The sequence below is a fragment of the Ochlerotatus camptorhynchus genome, unplaced genomic scaffold (assembly GCF_037179485.1).
Source record: "Ochlerotatus camptorhynchus isolate MF236.1 unplaced genomic scaffold, CSIRO-AGI_Acam_v1.1 ptg000201l, whole genome shotgun sequence".
NCBI classification, from domain to species: domain Eukaryota; kingdom Metazoa; phylum Arthropoda; class Insecta; order Diptera; family Culicidae; genus Ochlerotatus; species Ochlerotatus camptorhynchus.
Window position 1 is genome coordinate 410,811 of NW_027040691.1, and position 27,770 is coordinate 438,580.

The 27,770-nt window shown below is 42.8% G+C and overlaps 1 protein-coding gene across 1 annotated transcript; it reads left to right on the forward strand.

The window, feature by feature from the left end:
- The first annotated feature begins 6,846 nt into the window (after positions 1 to 6,846).
- On the forward strand, positions 6,847 to 26,254 carry LOC135702848 (uncharacterized). The gene is made up of 3 exons (XM_065223889.1): positions 6,847 to 6,904; positions 25,636 to 25,829; positions 26,087 to 26,254. The coding sequence occupies exons 1-3, from the start codon at positions 6,847 to 6,849 to the stop codon at positions 26,252 to 26,254; spliced, it is 420 nt and encodes a 139-aa protein (XP_065079961.1).
- Positions 26,255 to 27,770: the final 1,516 nt, after the last annotated feature.

Consider the following 27,770-nt stretch of genomic DNA (forward strand, 5'->3'; position numbering starts at 1 on the left):
GTCTTCCCCTTTCCGGAAATATGCACATGGTAGGGTATTTGACAGTTTTTCTTGTACCGATGGCCGCCATCTTGGATTCAAAAATGACGTCTGGCATCGATTTCCGAACCCTACACGTCGTACCCTTTCCGGAAATACCCATATTGTAGGGTATTTGACAGTTTTTCTTAAACCGATGGTCACCATCTTGAATTTCAAAATGACGTCCGAAATCGATTAACAGCCTCTCCACACGTCATCCCTATTCCGTTTCGTGTTCTCACGTTGCACAGCAACATCTTATATGGACAAGCTTTCCAGAAATAACATATTAAGGAAGTTCATGTGCACTCTAGCGCCGCGTAGTGAGAGAGTTCTTAAATAATATGACCACCATCCGAAAGGACTTGGTCGCCTGAACAACTTTGCTCAAGACAGTAACCTTCTATTTGGCCAGGATTTTGAGATACAGCTTATATAGGAAGCTCATGTGAACACTAGCGCTGCGTAATGAGATAGTTCTGAGCTAATATGGCCACCATCCGAAAGTACTTGGTCACTTGAACAACTTTGTCAAAGACAGTAACTTTCTGTATGGCCAGGATCACGAAATATTCTATGTTGGGCCTAAGATCCATATATTATAACGCCCGTCATAAGTAACATAAAAGTGAAGCGTCCCTAGCGGCGTAGTTCCCAATTAAACCTGAATCCAATGACACAGGCTTGTTGGTCTATCCCAGTACAACATATTTGTCGAAGATAGTATAGCTTTATTATTGAAACAAATGAGATAATCCATCACAGCCCGTATTAGTGAAAATCCCATAAGCTGTGGGTATCCTTATTCGCGGATAGCCCGGCAATAAGGAATCCGGAAATAAGGGATACCGGCAAGAAGGAATCCGGCAATAAGGAATCCAGCAATAAGGAATCCGGCAATAAGAATTCCTGACTGTATTTCCATCTTTTCCTGTATCCTGTTGCTTTTTTTTTTTCCTTTATTTAACGTCGGTCTCTGTTCCGCAATCTAGTGCCAATCACCGACGGACATCGATTGCCATCCATTGACGGCAATCGAATGTGCAGGAAGGCAGCTTCCACACCTGCGTAGGATATCGCACCCATTCAACAACACACATGGGCCGGGACCAACGGCTTTACTTCCCTTCCGAAGGAAGACGTGACCAGAGATTTTTATGCCTCAGAAAAATCCCACCGACCTCGGCTGGGATTGAACCCAGACCCATTGGGGTGTTAGAAAGCAGTCACGCTTACCACTACACCACCGGCGCCGGCTTATATCCTGTTGCTGCCATGGTGGATTTCATGACACTCATTTTCTATTTCTAGATGTCATTCTCTAGACGTCATTCCTTAGCCAAAAATACTCATATTGAAGGGTATTCGACAGTATTTCTATCATTTTCTGAAACCGGAAGCCGCCATCTTGGATTCCAAAATGGCGTCAGAGATCAATTTTTGGGATGTACACGTCGAACCAGTTCCGAAAATATCCATATTATAGGGTATTTGACAGTTTTTCTGAAGTCACTGGCCGCCTCTTGGATTTCTAAATGGCGTCGGACATCGATTTTTGGCATCAACATGTCGTCCCCGTTCCGAAAATATCCATATAATAGGGGATTTGATAGTTTTCTGAAGTCCATGGCCACCATCGTGTATTCAAAAATGGCGTCAGACCTCAATTTTCGGGGTGTACACGTAGTACTTGTTCCGAATATACCAAAATTTGATAGTTTTTCTGAATCTGATAGCCACCATCTTGGATTACAAAATGATGTCTGACATATATTTTCGGGATGTACACGTCGAACCAGTTTCGTAAATATTCATATTATAGAGTATATTACAGTTTTTCAGAATCTGAGAGACACCATGTGGGATCACAAAATGGCGTCGGAAATCGATTTTTGGTCTCTAGACGTCATCCCGATTCCGGAAATACCCATATTGACGGGTATTTGGTAGCATTTCCCACTTTTTTCTGAAATCAGCAGCCGCCATCTTTGATTTCAAAATGGTGCTAGCCATCGATTCTTGGTCTCTAGACGTCATCCCGATTCCGAAAATATCCATATTCAAGGGTATTTGGCAGTATTTTCAACTTTTTCTGAAACCGGAAGCCGCCATCTTGGATTTGAAAATGGCGCTGGACATCGATTTTCACTCCTTAGACGTCATACCGATTCCGAAAATATACACATTGAAGGGTATTTACCAGTATTTCCCACTTTTTTCTGAAACTGGAAACCGCCATCTTGGATTTTAAAATGGCGTCGTAAATCGATTGACGGGTTTTAGACGTCATCCCGATTCCGAAAATATCCATATTCCATCCATATTGGTCTTGATCCACTGAACAACTTCGCCCAAGAAAGCAGCTTCCTAGATGGCAAGGATTTCAAGATATCACAAAAACAAGGATATCACAAATTCATGTACACTAGCGCGGTGCTAGTGGTAAAATTCCAAACTTCTGTCCACCAACGATAAGGTCTTGATTCTGTTACCATCCTAAATGGTGACATTTTGTATTTTTATTTTGTGTGGGAACGTAGGGCACCATTTGTTCAGCAAACTTCCAATTTAAATTGCGAACGTTAGCACCGATAACGATTGTGGGTGACGAGTGAAGTCAGCTGCAGAAATTGGAACGGAAATGTGGTAGCGAACGAGAGAGCTGAGTGGTGTGAGTGCGACTATGGGTGGATGGTGAGGAGGATAGAGAGTTCGGGGGAGTCGGTGTGTAGCGTTGCCTCTAGGCTGTTAATGGCTAGCCAGATGGGCTAGTTTAAAGGGATTCCCCTAACCTCTGGTCTAGCCACGGAGATCGTCTGGGGTGGGCTACACTCGCCTCTTTTGTTGGCTAGCTCGAGCTTGAAACCCTGGAGCTTCAAGGTCGGCTCCTGGCTTGTCGGCACTGATCAAACGTACAAAACACCTCTTTATCACTTTTACTCTTTATTCTCTCACTCACTTGTTATGTCTGTAGTGTGGGTGTGTAGATTGCTGGCCAGCGATGACGGAATTCTGCAACGGGTGGGGTTTTTCGGCGGCGGATGAACGGACTGTTCCCAGTGGATGCCGGTGCTCGACGGTTGTCACCGTGTGGCACGACAGATGTGGCACTGGGGCTCGATCGGGTGATCGACGGTGATCTCCCAGTGGTTGTCGGTGTATTACCGATGGACGCTTGCTACACGGGTGTTGGCGTGTTAATGGACGCCCTCGTGGTTTAGCCCGTAATTAATGGGTCTTGGCTCTGTATTCGGTAGTTTCACCGGTATTTGTTGGCGACTCTATATTTTTCACTTCTCTTCAGAACTTTTAATAAATTTAACTTGGCAGATCGATCTATCTCGCGCAATCGCTAAAGTGAAAGAGAACCTTCTCTTCAGTTTGACCCAGTAGCTTCCCCCTTGACATAAGCCCATTTCCACCTCCCTCCCACTTTTTCACCACCCCTTGTCCATATCCTTCTCTTGTTTCCAACGCCCACCTTCATCCTTACTCCTTCCCGTTATGTGTTCTGTGTTATGTGTTGTTGGTGTGACTGGGTTACAATATTTAATTGGACCGTTGGTTTGGGAGTGGTCTTTCATTTGCCTTACATATTTAATTATATTTACATTCAAAACAAGACAATATTGCATACAAGAAACTGACATACAGATTGAATTCACAATGAACACACATATACCCTATTCCTCGCTCTCGCTATCTCCTGATTTTTCTCGCTCGAAGTGAACCAATAGGGTACAGGAACCAAAACGGTAACAAGGCAGACGTGCGGTGGAATAATGGTAGAGACGGTAGTGGACGTGAGATGCGAAGCACGAGGTTCGCGTCACTGCAGGAAGATGAAGATCGAGGGTTTTCATGACAGAACGACGCCATCAGACAGCGACTATCAGATCATCGTCCGCAAGCCACCGCCATCAGGCCACCGTTATCAGGCCACTGTTATCTGGCCACCGTCATCCGGCCACCGCCATAGGCGTGCTTCCCTAAGGCTGCTACCATACGGTATTGGGCTGCCGCCATCTGGTCACCAACAGCTGGCTATCACTAACTGGCCGCCACCATCTAGACAATGCCAAGCTCATCATATTGGTTCGCATAACAAATAAATGTAAGGTAAATTCTACTTTTATAGTTGGATACGAATTCCCCACAATCCGAAAGCTTCCCCACGCAAAAACGCCCTGGGACCCGGAACCAAAAGAGGCCTTGAGTGCCCACCCCAGGAACTGCCGTTGGCTTAAGACCATCAGCTCGGGGCTTAGGCTGGTTCCCTTGTGGGACTAAGCGGTTCCGGGGCCATAAGTGTTTCAATTCACTGAACAACTTCACCGAAGAAAGCAACTTCCTAGATGACATGGATTTCAAGATATCACACAAACAAGGAAATCACTAATCCATGTACACTAGCGCCGCGTAGTGAAAAAAATTCCGAACTTTTGTTCACCAACGATAAGGTCTTGGCAGGCATGGAAAATCATTTGCATTCATTTCGTGCATTCATTTAAATTAATTTGCCTCTAACTTTTTTCATCAACAGCATTCCGCAAAATGATGTATAGAGCTTTTGTGGGTTGTGTTGTTAGCTACAACTTTTGTTGAGAATTCAAATCCGTATTTTTTGTGCATGACGAACCAGAGCAAACAGAATCCAATACTGATTTTCAGTGAATGTATTTTACATTCCTTGAAAAACAGTAACGAGTTCTGCCCGCTCTAATTCGTGATGCATAAGAGATACAGATTTGAGTTCTTTACAAAAGTAGTAGCTAATAACAAAACCTACAAAAGCTTGATACATCATTTTGCGGAATGCTGTTGATGAAAAAAGTTAGAGGCAAATGAATTTAAATGAATGCATGAAATGAATGTTTATTGATTTTCCATGCCTGGGTCTTGATCCACTGAACAACTTCGCCAAAGACAGTAACCTTCTATATGTCCAGGATCGCGAGATATTCCATGTTTCCCTTTTAGGTAAAATCCCATATGCTACGTGTACTCCATTTACGCGATTCCCTCGCGAGACCAACGTAAATGGAATTCGTGTAGACCGAGTTCGCGTTCTTCGGGGGAAAAGCGTATGTCTTCTTTGGTCAAATTTTACGACAACAGCACGGCCGAACAAGTCAATTTGCTCCATCGAAAAATTCAGCATCGTGATCATTCTATTCGCGGAAACTACGTCAGCAAACCACATTTTCCCCGATGAGCTTACAACCCACATTGGCCATCGTCCGCAGCAGCAGTAGTCCAAATAATGACATTCTAGGTCAAAAATATCCTGATTAGATTTCGAACCGCACACTCACGCGTTCCATTTTCCGTGGCTTCGCGGTATGAATTTCACGTTTCAATGTCATAATTCCATTATTATTGCCTGGTAATTGAATAATCGATGGCAGAAATTTGGCAAACATTGCTCCACTCCTCCCCTTGTCTCCGGGGTGGAGCAATGGTACGGTCTAAATTTAATACCTGATCCTCGGTACTTTTCGACCGAGGAAACTGCACGGTCAGAATTTATAATAAGCTGTGTCTATATTTGATGTTTACCTGCCTGCCCGGCCAGGATCCAAGCCAGGGTGGATGCGGTAGTTGAAAAATGTTCCCCGGCAATCAAAACAAGGTTTAAGCTGATTTACGCTAGAATATATTGATTGATTCATAATGAAGCTTAAATCGAGCTGTTTTACCTGATTGTGTATGCAAAATGCGAAGCTTGGCTTGGGTACACCGTTCCCCGGCAGATAGCGAGAGGAAAACTTTTTTTTTTCTATTGGAGAGGAAAAGCTGCAGTAGAAGTCGTAAGTGGGATGGGAAAAGTTTTTCAACATTATAGGGTTGCTTTCTGGCATTCATCTTCCTGTTAATGGGCCGTCCTTGAGAAGTATCTTAAGAAGGTTAAAAGTTCTGAATAAACGAGAAAAACTACAAATAGCTTTTGAATTGCTGTTCTTTTTATAAATGTTTGCTTCGGAATAGCAAGAGGGATTTATGACTTTCCGCAGCGTTGAAAGATGCTTCACACAAATGTTCAAACAACACTTAATCAAGCAGGGCACAAGCAACGCACATATTTGCCTTATCCACACTGAGTATGACACTAATTTCCACCCTGTCACCAAGTCCCCAACGGATCAACACAGAGACTCGACGCTCAACGACTCCTCAAAGACCCCTTAATTGCATCCGAATGTCACTCCCCCGTACCGGCAAACCACTTTTCCATGGCTCGTTAAAACGCAATAATTGAATAAATATCGGATTTTTATTGCTCCACTTTAGCCCCAATAAATTAATTGTGATGTATCACCACACAATCGCGCTTGGCATCGGGCGACACGGGGGACCACCAGAGGGCGTTGATAAATACGTCCATTCATCATCCACCCGAGGAAAACAGCGCCACCAAACGGACATATTGCCGAGTGTGCCGGGAATTGCAACCGTGTGTGCCTCTGGGAGCAAGTAAAATAATCCAAATTATTTCGTGGAACGACCAGAACTCGAACTCAGTTGCAGGCGAGTTCAGGCAGTGCACAATTTACGGCGATCTGATGATGCGTCAACGCATTCCAATACTTCCCCCCCCCCTCTGTATGATGTAGACGATATTGATGGCTGTCTCTCAAATTGACACAACATTTTCCCGCAAATAAAATCAGCACACACACACACACATTCACGCAATGAAAATATTGAATTTGCTGATGTTTATTTCATTATGGGGAATAATCGTGTGGAATTTGCAAATAACGACCTCTCCCCGTCGTCGTACCTCGAATCACCGATAAGTGGTGATAAGCTTTCCATGTCCAAATGGAGAACTACCGGGCCACGTTTCTATTGGATTTGGGAACGTTGATGCGTTCGGAAAGTGAGCGATAATTTTGGTGTTTTAATTAATTCGAATTATGGATGGGATCGATAAAGTATTTAGTTCGTGGGAAAATTCACAACGATTCTGAAACTGTTTTAATGGGATTGAAATGGCTGTTTTGGCTTTGAATCTTTAAAGTGGAGTAAAAATTAAAAAAATATCATTCAAATAATGATGTCTTCCACAGAAAGTTATTCTCAACCATGGGCATCAGCTTAGAAGATTGATGGAATAGTTGCACCTTCTACTGCAAAACATTTCATAAGAGGAATAGTATGTATGTAAAGGATACCACTCATTGCTGCAAGGCACAGCCATTAGACAGTGGATCATCCTCCAAGTATGACTTGATCAAGTACGATACCTGGTTGTATTCAATTTACCATTGTAAGAAGGGCCAAAAACGGAGGGGCGGACCCGTAAGCAGATACACTTACGCGCAATCCGCGGGATCAGGAGAATCGCCTTCCAATGATAAAATCCTACAACCCGATGTAGAACAAGCCATCATACGAGGGAACGTCCCAATGAGTGGGGAGAAGAGCCCGCCGTCAATTCACGAAATGTTAATGATAGGGAGTTGGCAATTCCACTCTCCCCATCCAAATCGCTTCAATCCGGTGCCCTGGTGGTCCCATCCTTCCCCTTTGCATTTAATGTGTGTATATATATATATATATATATATATATATATTTATATCGGCATTACCCGTTAGATTTTGTCAACACAATTTTGCCTTCTTAGCTTTTCAAAATCTTTAATAAATGCAAATCTTACCATCTGACCTATTCCGCGAGTCGTGTGAATCTCCACCACCAATGAGTCAACAAAAGTCACGCACTAGTAGGGTGACTCTCCGTGCAATCAAATGAAGAGTCACCTCACACGAGGCGACCATCGTCACCCTACTAGCGACAGAGAGCCATACTACTCGCAGAACAGGCCTGCAGGTGACGTTTAAAGCTCCAAAATTTTACTGAAAATCTAAGAAAATTATTAAACAGAATTTAATAATATAACTGCAGAGCACAAGCAGTTTAGAAGAGAACATGTTGCCGAAATTAGAAGAGAACGTGTTGCCAAAATCGAACGGATACTTTATAAAACATTTCATAAGAGGAATAGGAACCTAAACAAAATCTCCAAAATCTTAGGAAATAATAAAACTGCATAGATTTGCAGAGTTTTCTTCAAATTACAATATTGTAATGCTTTATTGAGAATATGTCTTGTTCCTTTGACGTTCAATAACAGAATGAAGAAATTCAAGACCAACAATTGAAACGGCCTTAACTCCATTTTGAAAACAAACCTTATAAGACCATTTTCTCGCGAACGCAAACCTAAACCACAATCGGGTAGGTTTGCCTTTGCGGACTTCGGTTCGCGAGAAAATGGCCTTACAAGGTTTGTTTACAAAATAGAGCTAAGGCCATTTCAATTGAGGGTCTTGAATTTATTTCGTCGATAGGAGTCATGGGTTACTATTCTAATACTCGTCCTTAAGCTATAATTCCAATGGCTTTACGATTGTTGCTTAGCTTTACGTGGGTTAATGGTTTCGTCAGCCCATCAGCGAGTTGGTCTTCATTGGTGACATAATCAATGTTGGCCACTTCTTTCTTCAGTGCATCTCGAATATAGTGATGCCTAATATCGATATTCTTTGTTCTGGGATTAAATATAACCACCAGCTTTAGCAACGGCAATTGTACTTTGATTGTCACAAAGGATCTTGATCGAACCAATCTCTTGGAATTGTGACATCAATCCTTTCCGCAACGCTGCTTCTTGAACTACTGCAGATAGGGCCATATACTCAGCTTCACACGTAGATAAAGCGATCGTTGGCTGCCGCTTACAGCACCAGGAAATCGCTGCATCCTGTAGTTTGAATATGTAACCACTTGTCAATTTCCTGTCGTCCAGATCAGCTGCCCAGTCCGCGTCACTGTATCCAATAACTTTTTCGTTGGCATCCTTCTTGTACAACGGTTTCATTTTCGAAGTTCCACGGAGGTAATGGAACAAATGATTGACAGCGCACTCTAATGTTGCATTCCTGGATTTGAATTGTAACGTCTGATTCACAGTGAAAAGAATATCCGGTCGGGGACATTGAGCGATTGCTTCCTGATACGGAAAGTTGGCCCTGGTTCGTCTCGTCCGGGGTTTTTGGTGACATTTCCTTGTTATGTTTGTCGGTCATCGGTGTCTTCGTTGATGTGCAGTTAGATATGTTGAATAGAGTCAGCATCGTTTCAACGTATGCTTCTTGATATAACGCAACGGTATTCTCAGTCTGGCTGATGTGCATGCCAAAGCAGCTCTTAGCTTCGCCTAAGTCTTTCATTTATTTAACATCAGTCTCTGTTCCGCAATCTAGTGCCAATTACCGACGGACATCGATTGCCATCCATTAACGGCAATCGAATGTGCAGGAAGGCAGCTTCCACACCTGCGTAGGATATCGCTCCCATTCACAACACACATGGGCCGGAACCAACGGATTTACTTCCCTTCCGAAGGAAGACGTGACCAGAGATTTTCATCAATCTGATAATACACCCAGGGGTAGTTCACCTGAGTAACACCAAACTTCTTCAGCATCGAATCCAACTTGTTGTTCCAGACTCGGCTCGACTCGGAGTGGAGTCTATGCAACGTTTTGTTCAAGCGACACACCATCGCACAGTTCTGACGATTTTCGAACATCGGGAGCTGCTCTATGTAGATTTCCTTCTCCAGATCTCCTTAGAGAAAAACGGGGACGTCGTTCATCTGTTGGATTCGCAAATCATATCTTGCTGCCAATGCGAAAAGATATTGCAGCGATCTGTGGCGAACGACGGGGGAGTACGTTTCTTCAAAATCCACCCCCTTTCGCTGCGAGAATTCTTTAATCACCAACCTCGCCTTGTGTCGATCCACATTTTCACTCGAATTGTGCTTTATCTTGTATATGCACTTGCATTTTATCGCCTCCTGCCTTTAGGGAGTTCTGCCAAGGTCCAGGTACCGTTGTTGATCATCGCATCGTACTCCTACTGCATGACTACCTTCCATTTTCGGCATCGGGCATTTTTCCTTGGGCAATTTTGACGAAGGACTACGTCTTTGATTTCTTTATGGGGGTACACTTTGTGAAAATCTAAAATAGAACATGTAACGAAATTATGAAAGATTTCGAACGTTAATAACTTAGCTGCCCCTGGACCAATTTCAAAAAATTTTATCACCAATGGATCAAAAAAATTGCTACGCATCTTTTAAATTAAAGACTTTATAATTTTTTTAATTTAATTATTGAAAATTTCACGAATGTGCAATTATTGCAATGATAATAAAAAATAATTGGTGGGGTTGTGCACAAGACACGACCGCAGGGTTGACGTAGACTACGTTGAGTGTAGTGAAATTCTCGTGCATTTTTTCTAGATATTGATTTAAAATACAGAAGAAGTAACCTATGATTTCGGTCCTATGTACATATTTTGGATTTCCTACTTAGTAAAACTTGGTGAAATTCAGGACCTCATAAAAATGCGAATACATATTCTATTACAATTTGGTTCCTAAATTTCAATCAGATATGAGTAAGGCTTTCTTCAGGTGATTCATTGAAGCGTCCAACAATGACCGTCATGATGGCTGATATCACTTCAAGATTTCTAGGACACAAATCTTGGACGGTTGTGACATCACTCATGAAATTGAAACTCCTTGTGTACTGGACTGCAACAAACGTGAAGTTCTAGTTTCTTTGTTATAAGTTTTGTGAGAGCTGATATCAGTACTCTTGAAATTTTTCTATGGTAATGAGATTGATCCTCAGCGATTCAACTTCAAAACGCTAAAAATAAATGCACACACAAAAAACGGAGTAAACAATTTTGCATCAATGTTTCTTAGTTGATCGAGATGATATCAATTAGTCATTAATCTTCAATAAGTTCTCGGTACATCTTTTATCTACCGATTGAAAATATAAAAAAAAATACTAAGGCTGTGCTCCATTTGGAAATTTTCCACTTAGATTTGACACTTCGAAAATAAATTAAGATGTTCGAATATCCCTCTGATGTAGATCGGCCGATTTTCGAGAAGGCGTCTGTCAAATTGATTCCTTGTCTGTCAGAAATAAGTCTGCTGGAATAGCAGGTTTATTAAAAAAAATTCATCTGTCAAATATAGGTAAAAATTCACCAAATAGAACACAGCCTTAATAACTTAAGCACAGAATCGTTTCTTGTTGTGTTTGTTGTATTAGATGCTAAATAAAAACTTCTTTTATCGATATGTGTGCTGAAAATACCTGGGCCGAGTGGATTCGAGGAGAAAGTCGACGAAGAGAATCTTGTCAGTGTTACTGCAATGTTCAGCTTGAATTGTTTCGCTTAGCTGTAAACAGAAAATCGATGAAGAGAATCGAACATTACAAGTAGGCCCTTTTGAACGATCACTGTCGAATTTCAGAACCTAGCACTGAAAAACTTGACGGTACCTTTATTTATGCTAAGAGATAAGCATTGCAAATCCCTCCTACTTGAAGAATTATGCAAAAAAAAAAAAACTGGGGTTGTATAAACCATTCTATAGCATAATTTTCCAAGTAGGAGGGACTTTCATAGCTAATCTAACAGCATAAATAGAGGTACCGTCTGATAATTTCAGTGCTTGGTACAGAAAACTGTGATCTGTGTAGGAAAATCCTTTTTATCATCACAGAAACACCCCGTTCCCGTTTTCTTATGCAAAATAATGAAAGTGCGTTCACAAAACGCACGAAATCTTAAAAAAAACAAAAGCTGATATGTCCTTCCGAAAAGTAATCGAGATTTTTAATTATTATTCAGGCAAGGAGCACTTGCGCCATCGAGGCGACGCCGCTACCAGCAGCCAATGATCTCGACGGGAACGACGCGCACAGTTGAGGCACATTAGCAGCGCTGTTTTATAACTTTTCTGATTCAAGCAGCACGATGTGCAACCAAATTGTACTTGATTATGAGGACTGGGTTTGGGGAGAACATTTATTTCATGAAAACAGTGATAAAATTATCACTTTTTATTTGTCCACTTTTAAAACAGTTTTTTATGAAAAATTAAAAAAAAAAATATTGCAACAGCTTACGAAAGGTATTTCCTATCGATTGGTGTATTCGGATTTTAATTTCATCTATAAATGACAAAGCTTATAGCGTTCAAAAAATTACACCTTTTCGTGACGGTCACAATTTTAGATTTTCGATTTACCCCCAGTACCTTCCCGTAAGACGTAGTCTACGTCAAAAAATATCACCGATTGCCTGCGAAAAACGATTTCCCTAACACAGATTTCCAAGTTGAATTTCATCCGATCCCTCCAAACGGTGTTTATTCAATCACTGCGTGGTGAGTAGTGGTGTTCTCCAGTACACAACAAAAGGCTTCCCACAAGCAGCTAACTATCAAGGCTACCCTCAACCGCTAATCGGATTCAGTCCAATCACCGTGTGTGGTGGTATCCGGTCGTTGGCATTAGCAGCAGCAATATTTTCGGCGCGTGGCGTTGGACATTGTTCTCCAGTACACAACGAAAAGCTGCCTGCAAGCAGCTAGATGCAGCCCACATGAGCATCCATAGAAGGAGGAAGAAGCCGCACCGCTATTGATTGGAATCAGTAGCTCTTCGTGATTCGATGTGGGCCATCTATGCCAAGCGTGTCATACTACAGAGTATAAACAGAAAGAACGCCGCTCAAATTCCTATTCCTACACGAAATACAAGCTCGTGCTGCAGTTAACAAATAAGATTTATTATATAAGACCACGTAGTCCTACGTCACCATTGCGTACAACGCCATAGGGCTGTCCCTTGTAGTTTTTTTTTCCTCTGTTTGGGATCTAACACTACTGCGACCAGTAATTTGATCTAATGTAAATCACTATTGAGAAATGATGAAGTATTCGATTTTTTTTAACAGTTGCATTTATAGCAAGGATCCGACTCTAATTGAAATGTACCCTTCGGAGTGTTGAAACACCCTCCGAAGGCGCACCTCTTTGCCAGTTAAAATTGTATTCCTTAGCAACAAAATTAACTAATGGCATTGATAATGACCACGCATCAGAACCCTAGTCTTAACCACTTCAAACTACGGAACAACGAATTTATGTGCAGTTTAAGATCTTCATAATGATACCTGATCTTTAGCTTGATCGCTTGAACAAATATGTTGAGGCCTTTTTGGACATGTGTGACCACCTGGAAACCTTTGAATTAATTTTTGAGCAATTTGGTATATTTGATCAAGCAGAAGTCTTAAACAATTATCTTGAGCCTGATGAATTTGGGCGTCCTAGTGGAATACCTGTATAAAGAAATAGAGAGAGAAAAGGATTAGTAATTTCGATTTAATTTTACTACCTTATTTGCTTATCTTTGACAGATACGCGTATTTCGTCTACAATGTGCTGTCGATTATACGTACAAGACACTGAAGATATCCATTCCATGAATCAGGACTCGGTGTACCGATGACGGCATGTAGTACCACCCGTAATGTTGTATGTAGCACTTGGCAGACTCATGGTAGAAGTCTTTAAAGGCACTGACATCGATGGATTGGCCGCATGCCACCACACTTAGAATTACTACAAATTTCTCAACAAGTTTTTCATTCATTCCAGTAATCTTGGCCGTTAACTTTGGATCCGCAAAAAAGCGACGCGCAGTGTTGACATCATTGCTGGATCCTGAGCCATGCTTCGGCATATCAATCAATAATCCGAGGCACCGCTTGAACTCTTTTTGGATGATTTTCTTCCTTGCAGCCAGTTTCTCCTTCTGCATCGGTGTTCGAGCCTGCCAGCATTTGGTGTCCAGTCGGTATGAAATATGCAAAAGGCATTCCATAACTGTTTTGCGGACAACACTGTATTCTGCAGTGTGACATAGTAGCCATGATGTTTAGCTCTATTCTACGCGCCAGAAACACCAATGTTGCCTGCTGAGCAGTTGATTGAGCATAATCATAAGACAATAGTGACTTGAATCATTAATAACTTTTGATCCTTACATTTAATCGAAAAAAGAAAATTTATCACAAGTACAGTTATCAATTTTTACAGCAGAGTAATAGGGTGAATTATTATATAGATATGAACACAAAATTTGGTTTTCCCATAGTAATTTCCATATAAACTTCAAATGGTTTGTGCCAAGTCAGTTTCTTACTAAATTAGTTCAAATTTGGGGAGACTTATCAGGAACCAAATAGGAACCGTTTGAACACTGTAGAGCGCAAATTTTTCATCAGTCTAATGGTTGAAAAAAGGAAAATTATTTTTAAAGTACTATGAACCTTATGCGGGAATGTAGCGGAGAAACGACAAATTGGAACATGGATTTATCAGATCTGCTCTGCTGTCGTTCCTCCGCTCATTGAGGACGGCGTGGCAAGCAGAAGCAGGAGCAAATCAACAAATGGTGGAATTTTTCCCTCTGCCTTTGCTGAACATTTCCGCAGTCAGGCTAGAGCGCTGCTGTTGTGAATCCGCTCATTTTCGTATCGGACGGACGGTGTGGTACAATAGCAGCAGTCAGCATGACCACCTTGATGACAACCAACGATGGGGTGGAGAGGATGTGGGGAATTTGTGGAGATCGAACAATTGATCGTTTTCAGGACCACACATATTTTACAGAAAGAGTTATTGAGACTGTTTTCGGTCCCGTTTAAATAATATGAAACGCGTCAAATGTTATTTTTATATAACAACCCCGACAACCTAAAAAGAATTGACGTTAATTTCCGTCAAAATCTTATGAATTTACACGCTAGTATTCGTGAAATTCTGCTTGGAGAACTGAATTTTGATGATTTTGGGATTCATTTACATATTTAAGCAGAGCTTTACATTATTTTTTGTTACAAAATTCATGTATCAAGTGGATTAGCGAGTTTCTAGGTGATGCTGTGCTTAGTTCGGTCCAACACAAATTATACCTCTGAAAATGGGTTGGAGTGTCTTTGTGTAAATGCAAGAATGGCTAAAAGTTAAGAGATATATTTCTGAACACTTGTAGTTCTAGTTCCTCATTATGTGCTTAAGAATGAACATTTAGAATTATGATTGCTTGAAGTAGCAAATTATGATTAAATATTGAACATGGACCAAACTTTCCAATTTTGTGAAAGCACAACTCTGAATATCAAATTTTCGATTATGCTGATAGAAAGAAAGTGAGGGGGCAATCCCAAGTAACCAACAATCCTGCTTACTAATAATCCGACTAATAATGCGCCAAAGCCCTGTGTTCACGCCAAATTCCCCTAATTTGAATCATATCGATTATATTTTGTACTTTTGTGAACAAGACATCTCTAGTGAACAACAACCTCAAAATTAGAAGAATAGAGGTTAATAATTGTATCATCACACTTTTGAAGCTTTATACAACCACTGTTCATCTAAAAGTGCTTTAAGTCAACTCAAATACATACAAATGTACCATTATAAATAGGCTACCAAATGTAATAAAGAGCCGAGTTATCTACAATCTGTTACCAAAGAGCATACGAATCTAAGTGTTTACTTCGCACCAGTGTCCCAGCGTACAATCTCAAAAGAAAGTCCTCCACGTCTGCCTTCCAGAACTATCCAACGTAAGTTTTTTGTGTTAACATTTGGTCCTTCGAGCCGGATAGCGAAGGCACTAGCCGCGTAATATCGTGATAAACATTTTTGCAAAATTGCAATTTAAAGGCCCGACAGTGCGAAGTGCGCGAACAGAAAAGGATCAGTTCAGTTAACTTAAGACTGATATCCAACACACTCATACCCATACGTGAACTCAACACACAAACTTAAAAACGAAGAAAAGTAGAAACAAAACCTCTAACACAAGGAAAAGCGAGTTTGATCGTTTAGAGGTACGGACGGACGCTTCACTTTGTCTGCGACAGTGATCGAGTGAACAATGAAACCCAAGAACAATTACCGAAACAAGTGAAAATGGAGATTGCCCCACTAGTGAGCAGTACGGAAAAATCGTTGCCGTCTGCGCTTCGACGGCATTTTCAACTCGTACGCCTCTTGGATGCGGAAGCCAACTTGCGGGGAAATTGTTCGAAACAGGATTTATTACTCATCGCCCATCGTTGTGAGGATTTGCGACGCGGTTTTCTCGACGCCGTTCTTTTGTTTCAACCAACCACAAGGGTTCGTCTTATCAAGATGGAGTTTTTGCGGCTTTGGTCACAGGTAGCTATCAACATTTACCGTGACTTGCTGACTGCCGAAATTGTGGACGATCCAGAAGCTGAAAATCTTGTCAAAACAATTCACGAACTCGTATCCAGTGTACCAGAACAAGACAGAAATCCAGTGTGAAGAATCAGTCGATGCATAAAGGTGTAAAATGTTTGCTTTGTGCAGATTCTCACAGCCTAACGCAGTGTACTAATTTTGGAAAAATGGAGCTCTGGGAGAAGCGCCATTTTATGAGGAAACATGCCCTTTGTTTCTTGTGCCTCCAGTCCGGACACAGCAAAATCGACTGCAGAAGTGCGCAAGTGTGTGTGCAATGTAGCAACCGGCACGCCACCATCGTTCACGACGTTATGAAGGCCATTGGACTAGCCGCTGAAGCTTCTCGACATTTCTCGTGTGTTGTCTGTGGTAGTGGACATATGCTTTACCAATGCGACAGGTTTGACGAATTAAAACCAGCTGGACGGAAGGATCTAGTGGACAGAAACCAACTTTGTATGAACTGTCTGCACTCGGGACATACGGCTAGGCAGTGCCAGCATCCCGAAAGCTGCCGTCCCTGTGGAGAACGGCACCATTCGTTGTTACACCTGGCATTTGGACCTGCAGTCCGGCGTGAGTAATTGATGAATTACCGAATCTTTTCTTTCAATGTTGTTTTTTATTAGGCCACAGTGAAGTAAGCCCATTTTGTTTTCCATTATGCCAAATTGAATTAAGCAATTTTGTTATTTTTGATAATACAAGAGAACTTTGAGCAATACCAAGACATACCTAGATCTTTTGTTGTACTACCACTGAGTCCCGGCTTATTCGCCACATTGAAATGTTTGCCTCGGATGTACATCTAGAGTTTGAGTTCGTCGCCATATTGGGAGTGCTGGTCAAGACAAGTTCTACGTAAGGAACTGCTACTACTAACATTTTCGATTGGAACAATCATCGCATCGTTTATCCACTTTGAATCTTCGTGTCTCTCATCGATCGCTCCATAAGTTTGGAGTTCCATTCACTTGTACAAGTGAAAACTTCTTTCTGCTAACGTCTGGCATGAAAGATGTGGTTTTCGAGCTTGCATCACCGAAAGCAAGCATAATCCTTTCCTAGCGCTCGCGGAAAGGATGAGATTGGATTTGTCAGTCATCAAAAGGCAAATCAATTCCGGTCTAAGTAGCTCCCAGTCCATACATGTCAGTTGGATGGGTTGTAGTCTATTCTTCCAGCTACTTAGGATTCACACATGAGCGCACTAAGAGAGGCATGAACGATACCCAGCAGAACCAAGGCCCATGTAGCAAGATATTTATGGTCAATAGCAGCCCTAGTGGTGACCTCAGCGGTCCAGAATTAAGTGAAAAAACAGTCAACAGTCAAGAGCTCTCATATTCAATCAACAAATCGAACCGGCAACCATAGAGGATTCAGCATACAGTTAAATCTGCACCGGTTCTCAAACCAGTATCAGCGAACCAGTGCACGGAATACGGGATACGGAAACGGATGATAGCCTCAGTCCATATTATCATCGCAAGTACAACACAAGAAGAAATCAATAAGAGGTATTCTACTTAGACGCCCACATTCATCAGGATTCACAATTGATATGCCAAGATAAAGTTACTCTACTGTAAGTTTGTTACATGCAAAATCCATTGAGTTTAGAAAGAGGAGTAGAAGTTGTATGTTGTTGGAATGTTCCATATTCCAAGGGGGGCGGTATATGTTCACGCCAAATTCACCTAATTTGAATCATATCGATTATATTTTGTACTTTTGTGAACAAGACATCTCTAGTGAACAACCTCAGAACCGACATTAGAAGAATAGAGGTTAATAATTGTATCATCACACTTTTGAAGCTTTATACAACCACTGTTCATCTAAAAGTGCTTTAAGTCAACTCAAATACATACAAATGTACCATTATAAATAGGCTACCAAATGTAATAAAGAGCCGAGTTATCTACAATCTGTTACCAAAGAGCATACGAATCTAAGTGTTTACTTCGCACCAGTGTCCCAGCGTACAATCTCAAAAGAAAGTCCTCCACGTCTGCCTTCCAGAACTATCCAACGTAAGTTTTTTGTGTTAACACCCTTTAGCTTTACATAACAAAATCAATCCAAATTAGTAAACGGCGCCGGTGGTGTAGTGGTAAGCGTGATTACCTCTCACCCCAGCAGGCCTGGGTTCAATCCCAGTCGGCGCCGTTATGTAAATCACATGTTTGCGAATGCTTTTTTAGTATATTTGTTTTAATAAACTCCATTCTTAATTCAAACTCAGTTTCTGCTTTGAGTGTACAAACTCATGAACACATCATCGAATTGCCGAAGCCTAATTCGACTAAGTTGTACCATAGGAAATAAGTCACTTTCCCGTTAATGTGCAACAATCGCGCTTTCTTAAAGCTCAGCTCGATGGGACGACGACGACGACGACGACGACGATTGATTGTCGGGCATTGAAAGCTGGCTTGGCAATCAAGCAATTGCTCCAACCACGCTCCCATACAGATGAGACCTCTTAGAGAGGTTAATCCCCTTGTCCAGTGTGCCGTTACAGGGTTTAATCCACGAGTGCGCTTCGTCGTTGGCCGGGAGAAAGTCCAGCATTAGCAACTATCGAGATGGCATAAACGTTGATTAGGGTAAAACAAGCGCGATTTTAATGTAAGGTTAATTTGAAGAGGAGCATATGCAGTCGCAGTTAAAACCACTTTCCATTTCCAAGCTGCGGGTTCGACCGTCGACCGAAGTTGGGTTATGATATTTAAGCGAAAGGTTGCATCGAGCTATGGGAAGGTGGGAAGAAGATCCATCGATTCGCCCCGCGCCGACATGTTTGCCATTCACCGTCCTGGGGTAAACCACCGACGCGACGCTCCCTGGCAGTTGTTCGTTAGTAAAGGAACATGATTCTTATAGATTTGACATGCAAAAAAAAATACTAGGACTGGGAGGGGGAGGAGTCATGAAGTTGTTTTCCTTTTCTCTAAATGCCAAAACCGGTCTCAATCAAATCGCGAAGGAGCGATCAGCCGGGCCCTAACGAGAAGAATCACCTCCGCGGGAAAATGGTAAGACAGAAAAAATGACACTGCTCTTTTCGTGTTGTTGTTGAAGATGAGCCGCGACATTTAAATATTGAAAATCGTGACGGAAAATGGGAATGTTCGTGGTAGAAAGCAGCTAGTTCAGTCTTAATTTTATTACCAATACAATGTCGCTACAATGTTGCCGAGCAAACGATAATCCGTCATAAAAAACTCAAACTTCCTATTTCTTAGAACAGCAAGATTTATGCGTTCTAATTTGTAGCTATTAGCACGCCAAACAGAATATCACTCGAATTGGATTTGTATAGTCCGTCGGAATAACGTCTCGTCCACGCCCTGCCGGGGCCGGGGCTCAGATAAATTCCAAAGTAGATTTACTTTTTCATCATTCTCTTCTGGTTTATGTTTTTCATTAGACGGATTACCGGGACCTATCGCGCACGCGTGGACCTTGCCAAAGCCGGGTCGAAAATCGAAAGACATAAAACGTGAGCGGTTTACGGGCGATGATGCCAGCATTTTCGATAGACTGAGCTCGGACGTCTGCATCATTCTTATGGCGATCGAAAACTCATCACCGCTGGTCATGATTTTTATGGGAAGACCGATACTCCCACTAGTTTCGGATGAGTTTTGGATACATTGTTTTACTAAATTAGACCACGATGCACAGACAATCAACGAAACTGGGTAGGAATGGTGTTTGCAAAACAGTATAAATCATAATTGCCGCGATTTTTTGGTATTCGACGGAGGATCTCACGTTATTCTGAGTATCACATTTCACTCTGAAAAAAAGCTTTCCTTTTGTGGTTGAGATTCGTTGATCTTGCACAAAGGATTTCTTAGAGCAATTATATTCCATTTCCGTCCCCATAGGGAATACAGAAGGACTGGTGTGGGAAATAAATTAGCAGTGCATGGAGACCGTAATTTATGCACCTAAATGGATTTATCTTTCAGCCTCTCCTGAAGTATTAAATCCCCAAGAAAACTATGAACGTGATTTATGAAGCATTTTGAGCACACAACAGCAGTTACTGTATAGTAAAATTTTACCCAATTATTAGATACATAATATCTAATCTAATATAATCATAAACTCTACCTGTTCATGAAATTTAACAAAATTCTGAAACCTGTCGGCCTAAACCAGTAAAATAATATGAAAAAAATCCCCATATCTGTTCTGCCAAATGTCAACTGTTTTGTAGCGTTTACTACTTTTATTTATATCAATATCCCAATATCGGGTAGTATGAGGCATCTTCAAAACATGTGGTAAAGTAATGTCACCCATTAATTTTGATGATCTCAATAAAAGTCAAATCAATTTTCATGGAGTCGATTCCCGATATGAAGCATTCATAATGATACTCTAACTCGCATAACTCTTAACTTAAATTGCTAGAGCCTTTCCAATTTTTTCTATCTCACTGGCAGGGTTACTTAAGTCATATTGCAGCAAAAAACCTTCAATTGCAGTTCATGCGTCACTAACTCTCAATGGGGGACTGCAACATTTGCTCAGCTCCCCTATACTGCAATTGCCTGTCCCTTCCGCACAGAATCTCCACCTGTGAATGCATAAGCAGGAATAATTCTGATGCAATACAACAACTGAGCTCTGCTCAGCGTGACATCTTCCCCCCAACTTTCTTCTGCATCACCGCCGAGCGTGCGTTTCCGATTGCAATTATTATGAACAAATACACGCACTCACCGGAAGCACGCCGGTTGACACAATCAAACGTCCAAAATCATCAGTAGGTACCTACCAGCAGGTAGCTGCTTGGTTAACCGGTGAATAAAGAGTCGTACACTCACACGTACACACACTTATCAGAAGCTGTCCCAAGAGCCCGGCAGAACGCCATCATCACTCGCGCACCCATTCGACCTGATCTATAAACCGTGACCGGGCCGGGAGAGATAGTTCCGCCACGCTGCCTATTCTGACGAGGTTCCAGTCAACTAAATTAATTTGCCGGATTTCAGGTTGCTTCACATTACTCCACAATATATCGCACCACGTGTCTATGCTCTCCGTTCACAGCAAATCGACAGTGATTTCGATGAGCCACTGCTGACGCCGGGGTCCATGAAAAGTTGATTTTAAAGTTCTCTCCATCACGTTCGTTCCGTTGCGCACACTTCTCGCATTCGCAGCAACGGGCGTATTTTATCGGCTATAAAAGTGCGTATCCCATGTTTTGGCACAACACCACGTTGTCTGTCCATAAATCATACGCATGGCGATGGCGACCGACGGAAGAAATGTTTCAACTCGCAGGAAAGTCTATAAATCATAAAAGAAAGGCATAAGACTTTTGCTGGAGATTCTGAAAAGGGGTTTTGGCGGGCACATGCACACGCACACACACAAACACTCAGACACATACACGCACGCACGCAAACTGCGTGAAAGATGCCGATTTAGGCCGTTGGGCACGTTTTGCCGGCGAAGTTTGGATCGTAGCCGTTTTTCATCCGGTCGGGTTACATGATTTAGATTTTACAGGTCAATTGTTACACGTTGGTGGGGATCGTAAAAATCCTAAATCGGATATGATTGGATGGTGTGCTGTATTTTGGCGCGAACACTTCTGCTGCTTATCTGGGAAGGTACTGCATTGCAGTCATATTAAATTGCCTAGCTGTACACACTAAGATTTTTTTTACAGCGGTCAGTATTTTTTTACTGGGGTTTTGAATTACTGAAAAAGTCGGTAAAAATTCAAATAACCGTTATCCGTAAGGAATCAATGACATCGACCAATTTTATTTTCTATCATTAAATGGGGTTAACAGAACTAAGTATGTACAAATTCAGAACAAATTTTCTCAATAATAAATTTTCCACAGATTTTTGAACTTTTACCGAACAGTTCCGCAATTCAAAAACTCGGTAAAACCGTACTGACTCGATTCGGAAAATACTCAAAAGAAAGAAACGTTGACGTTGAGCATTGTTCTGATCATGCATAGTTATTGCTGGAACAAACAACATAGTTTTAGCAGCTTAAATAATAACCTGTATGTATCCACCTAAGGTGCGATCCGACCCTTGTTTAAGAGTTCTCATAACATTGTTTTACAGGTACAACAAGGTCCTGTACGATGTCTTGACTAATTTTTATGAACCTGTTGAGCTCTATAATATTATGTGGGATTTTCAGTTGTAACGACAGAGTACTTTGGATTCTTCAGATCATCCTGATCTAATCACAAAATATCTTTCACGAGCTCGGATACTGATGTTCTACAGGCTCAACGAGGCATGGTACTATGTTCCGACTAAAATTTTGAATATGTAAAGCTTCGTAAAGCCCCATAATATCATATGTGACATTAAAATCCAATAACAACGATGCTTCACATTATTCTCGATGGTATTAAAAGTTTAAAAATGTCTTGTAGTTTGACAAAAGTTGTTTTAAAAATCAAAAAAAAAAAAACCCTTTATCCATATTTCGTGTTATTGTACGAATCCGTTGAACTTCGTAGAATCACTTTAGTACAGATCATGTTATTCATATACCATGAGAGACCGGAATCCGTACACCTTATTCAAAATGTATGCATTTCTCATTTTATTTCTGAACATCAGGGTGGTTTGGAGAATGAAAAATATTCCGCAAATACAATTCATACATGTGAGAATGTATAATAAATCACGACATTATACAATATTTTTATTGAGCCTGATTATCGGTTGGTAAATGCTGGGTAATGCGCAATACAGATCCCATTGAGATCACTAGCCTCTTCCCAGCAACTCCTATCCATACCTCCCCGTAGTACCGGCCGGGAACTGTGAGCAACCTTTGGGAAGATCGGGTAACCAACCCCGGTGGGAACTTTGGTCATAGGCTGACAGGGAAAGGGGGGGGGGGGGTTGCTTCGGCAAGCCTGAGCGTCTGTTCTCCAGGAGGAGCGGCTCACAATAGCGTCTGTTCCCCATGTTAGGGGCGGCTGATCTACGTCCGAGTGCCAGTGAAGGACTCTAAGCACAACTGTGCACCCTGGTTTTCCGGAAAGTTAGGGGGTTGGTGTCAGGCCCTGCGAGCCAGCCGTAAAAAAAAAGCATTGCAACGGACAATCAGCAACAGAGGAATACGAACCGAGACCAACGGCAACGACCCCAGCGACGAAATAGGACTTGCGATTGGAAACTCGGCACGTGGAACTGTCGATCTCTCAATTTCATCGGGAGCACCCGAATACTCGCCAATCTACTGAAGGACCGCGAACCGGTAATGGTTTTTTGTCTTTTTTATTTCGTGTTCTATCTACGCTTTCGACTATACCAGTACGCTGGTAAACGACGCACATTGTAGAACATTGTAGAACGACGCACACACTTGCCTCGAATCTCTCCAGCAGGAAAAGCATACGAGCTCGAGTTTGCGAGAAAATGAGCGCTTCATGTTTGCTTTTAGGCTATCCATATTCATTAGCATGGAGAGAGCAGTGAAGAAAGCACAGATCTGATAATGGCAACGTTCGTGGTTTGATTCCAGTCCGGCAATCTGATACCTGTTTTTTTCGACATAACTAATTTACCTCACTAATACACTCTACATTTTTCGGTCTCCAATTTTCTTGCATTGGACCGCAACTAAGTATATCGCATCCTCGGTTCATGCGGGGTCTCCACTAACATCCTCTGATGATGAATCCCACATAATTGTAAGCGAATCTTACATCCCCCGGTTGGATGTACCATCTACCAGAGTTGCGGCAACACACGCGAGCTGGGCACAGCTTTCATCGTGATGGGCGAAATGCAGAAGCGCGTGATCGGTTTGGTGGCCGATCGGTGAAAGAATGTGCAGGTTGAGGATCAAGGGCCGATTCTTCAACTTTAGCATAATCAACGTGCACAGCCCTCACTCCGGAAGCACTGATGATGACAAGGATGCATTTTTACGCGCAGCTCGCTGCCCAAGCCACGACATCAAGATCATCATAGGAGACCTAAACGCTCAGGTAGGCCAGAAGGAGGAACTCAGACCATCGATTGGAAAGTTCAGCGGCCACCAGCTGACGAACGGGAACGGCCTACGACTCATCGATTTCACCGCCTCCAAGAACATGGCCATACGTAGCACCTTCTTCCAACACAGCCTCTCTTATCGTTACACCTGGAGATCACCACAGCAGACGAAATCGCAAATCGACCACGTTCTGATTGATGGATGGCACTTCTCCGACATTATCAACGTCAGGACTTTTCGTGGCGCTAACATCGACTCTGACCACTACCTGGTGATGGTCAAACTGTGCCCAAAACTTTCCGTCATCAACAATGTACGGTACCGACGCCCGCCACGGTACAACGTAGAGCGACTGAAGCAACCGGATGTCGCCTTAGCATACGTGCAGAATCTCGAGGCAGCGTTGCCATAGGAGGGCGAGCTTGATGTGCCCCCTCTAGATGACTGCTGGAGTATAGTAAAAGCAGTCATCACCGACGCAGTCGAGAGCACCATCGGTTACGTGAAAAGAAGTCAACGGAATGAATGGTTCGGCGAGGAGTGCAGAGCGATTTTGAAGGAGAAGAACGCAGTGGGGCGGTAAGGCTGCAGTATGGAACCCGACAGAACGTGGAACGGTATAAACAGAAGCGGAAACAGCAGACCCGCATCTTTCGGGAGAAAATAACGCCGCCTGGAAGAAGCGGAGTGCGAGGAAATGGAACTGCTGTGCCGTTCCCAAGAAACACGGAAGCACTACCAGAAGCTCGACGCTTCCCGCAACGTCTTCGTGACGCGAGTCGAAATGTGCAAGGATAAGCACGGGGGCTCTTGACGGAAGGTGGAAGCAGCACTTGGATGCGCACCTGAATGGCGAGGAGAACGTAGGCACGGGAGACCAGCGCAATGGAGGAAACGACTACGTCAGTGCAGCAGAGGACGGAACTGACTCAACCAGTGCTGTAAATCCTCAAAATCATTTGAAATTTTTTGATGAAAATGAGAAAAGTAGCTATTCGCTATCAAAGGGGACCTCCTCCGAATGGGTGATATCAGTTGCTCAGTCATTTGAGTGTTACCTGCACCTAAACGGAGCGTTGACATCCCGGCGAAAAAGCTAAGCCAACCCGACACCAACCTGACTTTTACCAAACCCCAACCCGACAACAGCACGACATTGGGTCGACATCGACCTTAAATTAGCCTGACATTGATCCGACATCGGGTTGACTTGTCTGTTCGGGACCATGTTGCCGGATTTCTTCCATACTCCACTGTCAAATGATAGTGAGTAACTCAATTGACAGTGACAATGAGCTTCGAATGAGAAAAGGGCTTTTCAAATTATGGTCGTGTGAGAATTTGTTTACACAGAATTGATTGAATGGTTGTATTGGTTTATCTTCAATCGAATGATATGAAAATTTACAGCACTGGACCCAACTCCCACGCTGAGGGAAGTTAAGGATGCCATTCAACAGCTCAAGAACAACAAAGCAGCTGGTAAGGATGGTATCGCAGCCAAACTCATCAAGATGGGTCCAGAAAATTCGGCCACCTGCCTGCACCGGATCATAGTCAGGATCTGGGAAACAGAACAGCTACCGGTGGAGTGGAAGGAGGGGGTAATCTGCCCCATTCACAAGAAAGGCGACCATTTGGAATGTGAGAACTTCAGAGCGATCACCATTTTGAATGCCGCCTACAAAGTGCTATCCCAGATCATCTTCCGTCGTCTAAAATGACCGAGTTCGTGGGAAGTTATCAAGCCGGCTTCATCGACAGCCGATCGACAACGGACCAGATCCTCACCGTACGGCAAATCCTCCAGAAATGCCGTGAATACCAGGTCCCAACTCATCATTTGTTCATCGACTTTAAGGCGGCATACGAGAGTATCGACCGCACAGAGCTATGGAAAATCATGGACGAGAACGGCATTCCTTGGAAGTTGATCAGACTGATCAAAGCAACGATGGACGGTGTGCAAAACTGCGTAAGGGTTTCGGGTGAACTATCCAGTTCATTCGAATCTCGCCGGGGACTGTGACAAGGTGACGAACTCTCATGCCTACTCTTCAACATCGCTCTAGAAGGTGTTATGCGACGAGCCGGGCTCAACAGCCGGGGTACAACTTCACGAAATCCGGTCAATTTGTGTGCTTTGCGGACGACATGGACATTGTCGCAAGAACATTTGGAACGGTGGCAGAACTATACACCCGCCTGAAACACGAAGCAGCAAAGGTCGGACAGGTGGTGAGTGCGTCAAAAACAAAGTACATGCTAGTAGGCGGAACCGAACATGACAGGATTCGTCTAGGAAGTAATGTCACGATAGACGGATATACTTTCGAGGTAGTGGAGGAATTCGTTTACCTTGGATCCTTACTGACGGCTGACAACAATGTGAGTCGTGAAATACGAAGGCGCATCATCAGTGGAAGTCGTGCCTACTACGGGATCCAGAAGAAACTACGGTCAAAAAAGATTCACTTCCGCACCAAATGTACCATGTACAGAACGCTAATAAGACTGGTGGTCCTCTATGGACACGAGACATCGACTATGCTCGAGGAGGACCTGCAAGCATTCGGAGTTTTCGAGCGACGTGTGCTAAGGACGATCTTCAGCGTTGTGCAGGAGAACGGTGAGTGGCGGCAAAGAATGAACCACGAGCTCGCTGCATTCTACGGTGAACCCAGCATCCAGAAGGTGGCCAAAGCCGGAAGGATGCGATGGGCAGGGTATGTTGCAAGAATGCCGGACAACAACCCTGCAAAGTTGGTGTTCGTTACTGATCCGGTTGGCACAAGAAGGCGTGAAGCGCAGAGAGCACGATGGGCGGACCAGGTAGAGCGTGATCTAGCGAGCATTGGGCATGACCGAGGATGGAGAGCGGCAGCCGCAAATCGAGTATTGTGGCGTACTATTGTTGATTATGTCTTATCTTAAATGTGATGTTGTACAAATACAGGTATGTATGTAATGAGCCTGATTATCAACAACTAAATACCTGGATAATTTGGAGAAACCGTAGCATCACAACAAAAATCGCAATGATATCGTGCTGTTGGTGAAAATGATCCTTTTTCGCTAGGACAAATGGGTTGAGACGAACCACCTACTCTCAGATACTCAATTTGGTTTCCGTAGGGGTAAGGGAACAAACGACTGTTTTGCTAAAAAAGAGCAAATGGCTTCTGTGTTCTTGGATGTCAAGGGAGTTTTGATTCAGTTTCAGTTGAAGTCCTTTTAGACAAACTCCACGCTTGTGGCCTTTCTCCATTAATTAATAACTTTTTGTACAATTTGCTGTCAGCTTTTCTCATGGAAACTCTACAGCTTCACGATTTAGCTACATGGGTCTACCCCAGGGTTCATTTTTAAGCCCCCTTCTGTATAATTTCTACGTCAGAGAAATTGATAATTGTCTTAGTGCCAACTGCACGTTGAGACAACTTGCAGGTGACGGCGTTGTGTCTGTCACAGGGCCCAAAGGGGTCGACCTGCAAGGACCCTTACAGGATACCTTAGACAATTGGTCTAAAGGGTGTCCACGATGA

What these genes read in the sequence shown, in the direction of transcription:
- LOC135702848 (XM_065223889.1), top strand. Translation starts at nt 6,847, where the DNA reads ATGGAGAACTACCGGGCCACGTTTCTATTGGATTTGGGAACGTTGATG. An exon ending in AACGTTGATGCGTTCGGAAA is followed by an intron (nt 6,905 to 25,635) that starts GTGAGCGATAAT and finishes GAAAATTTACAG; the next exon opens with CACTGGACCCAACTCCCACG. An exon ending in CGGTGGAGTGGAAGGAGGGG is followed by an intron (nt 25,830 to 26,086) that starts GTAATCTGCCCC and finishes ATCGACTTTAAG; the next exon opens with GCGGCATACGAGAGTATCGA.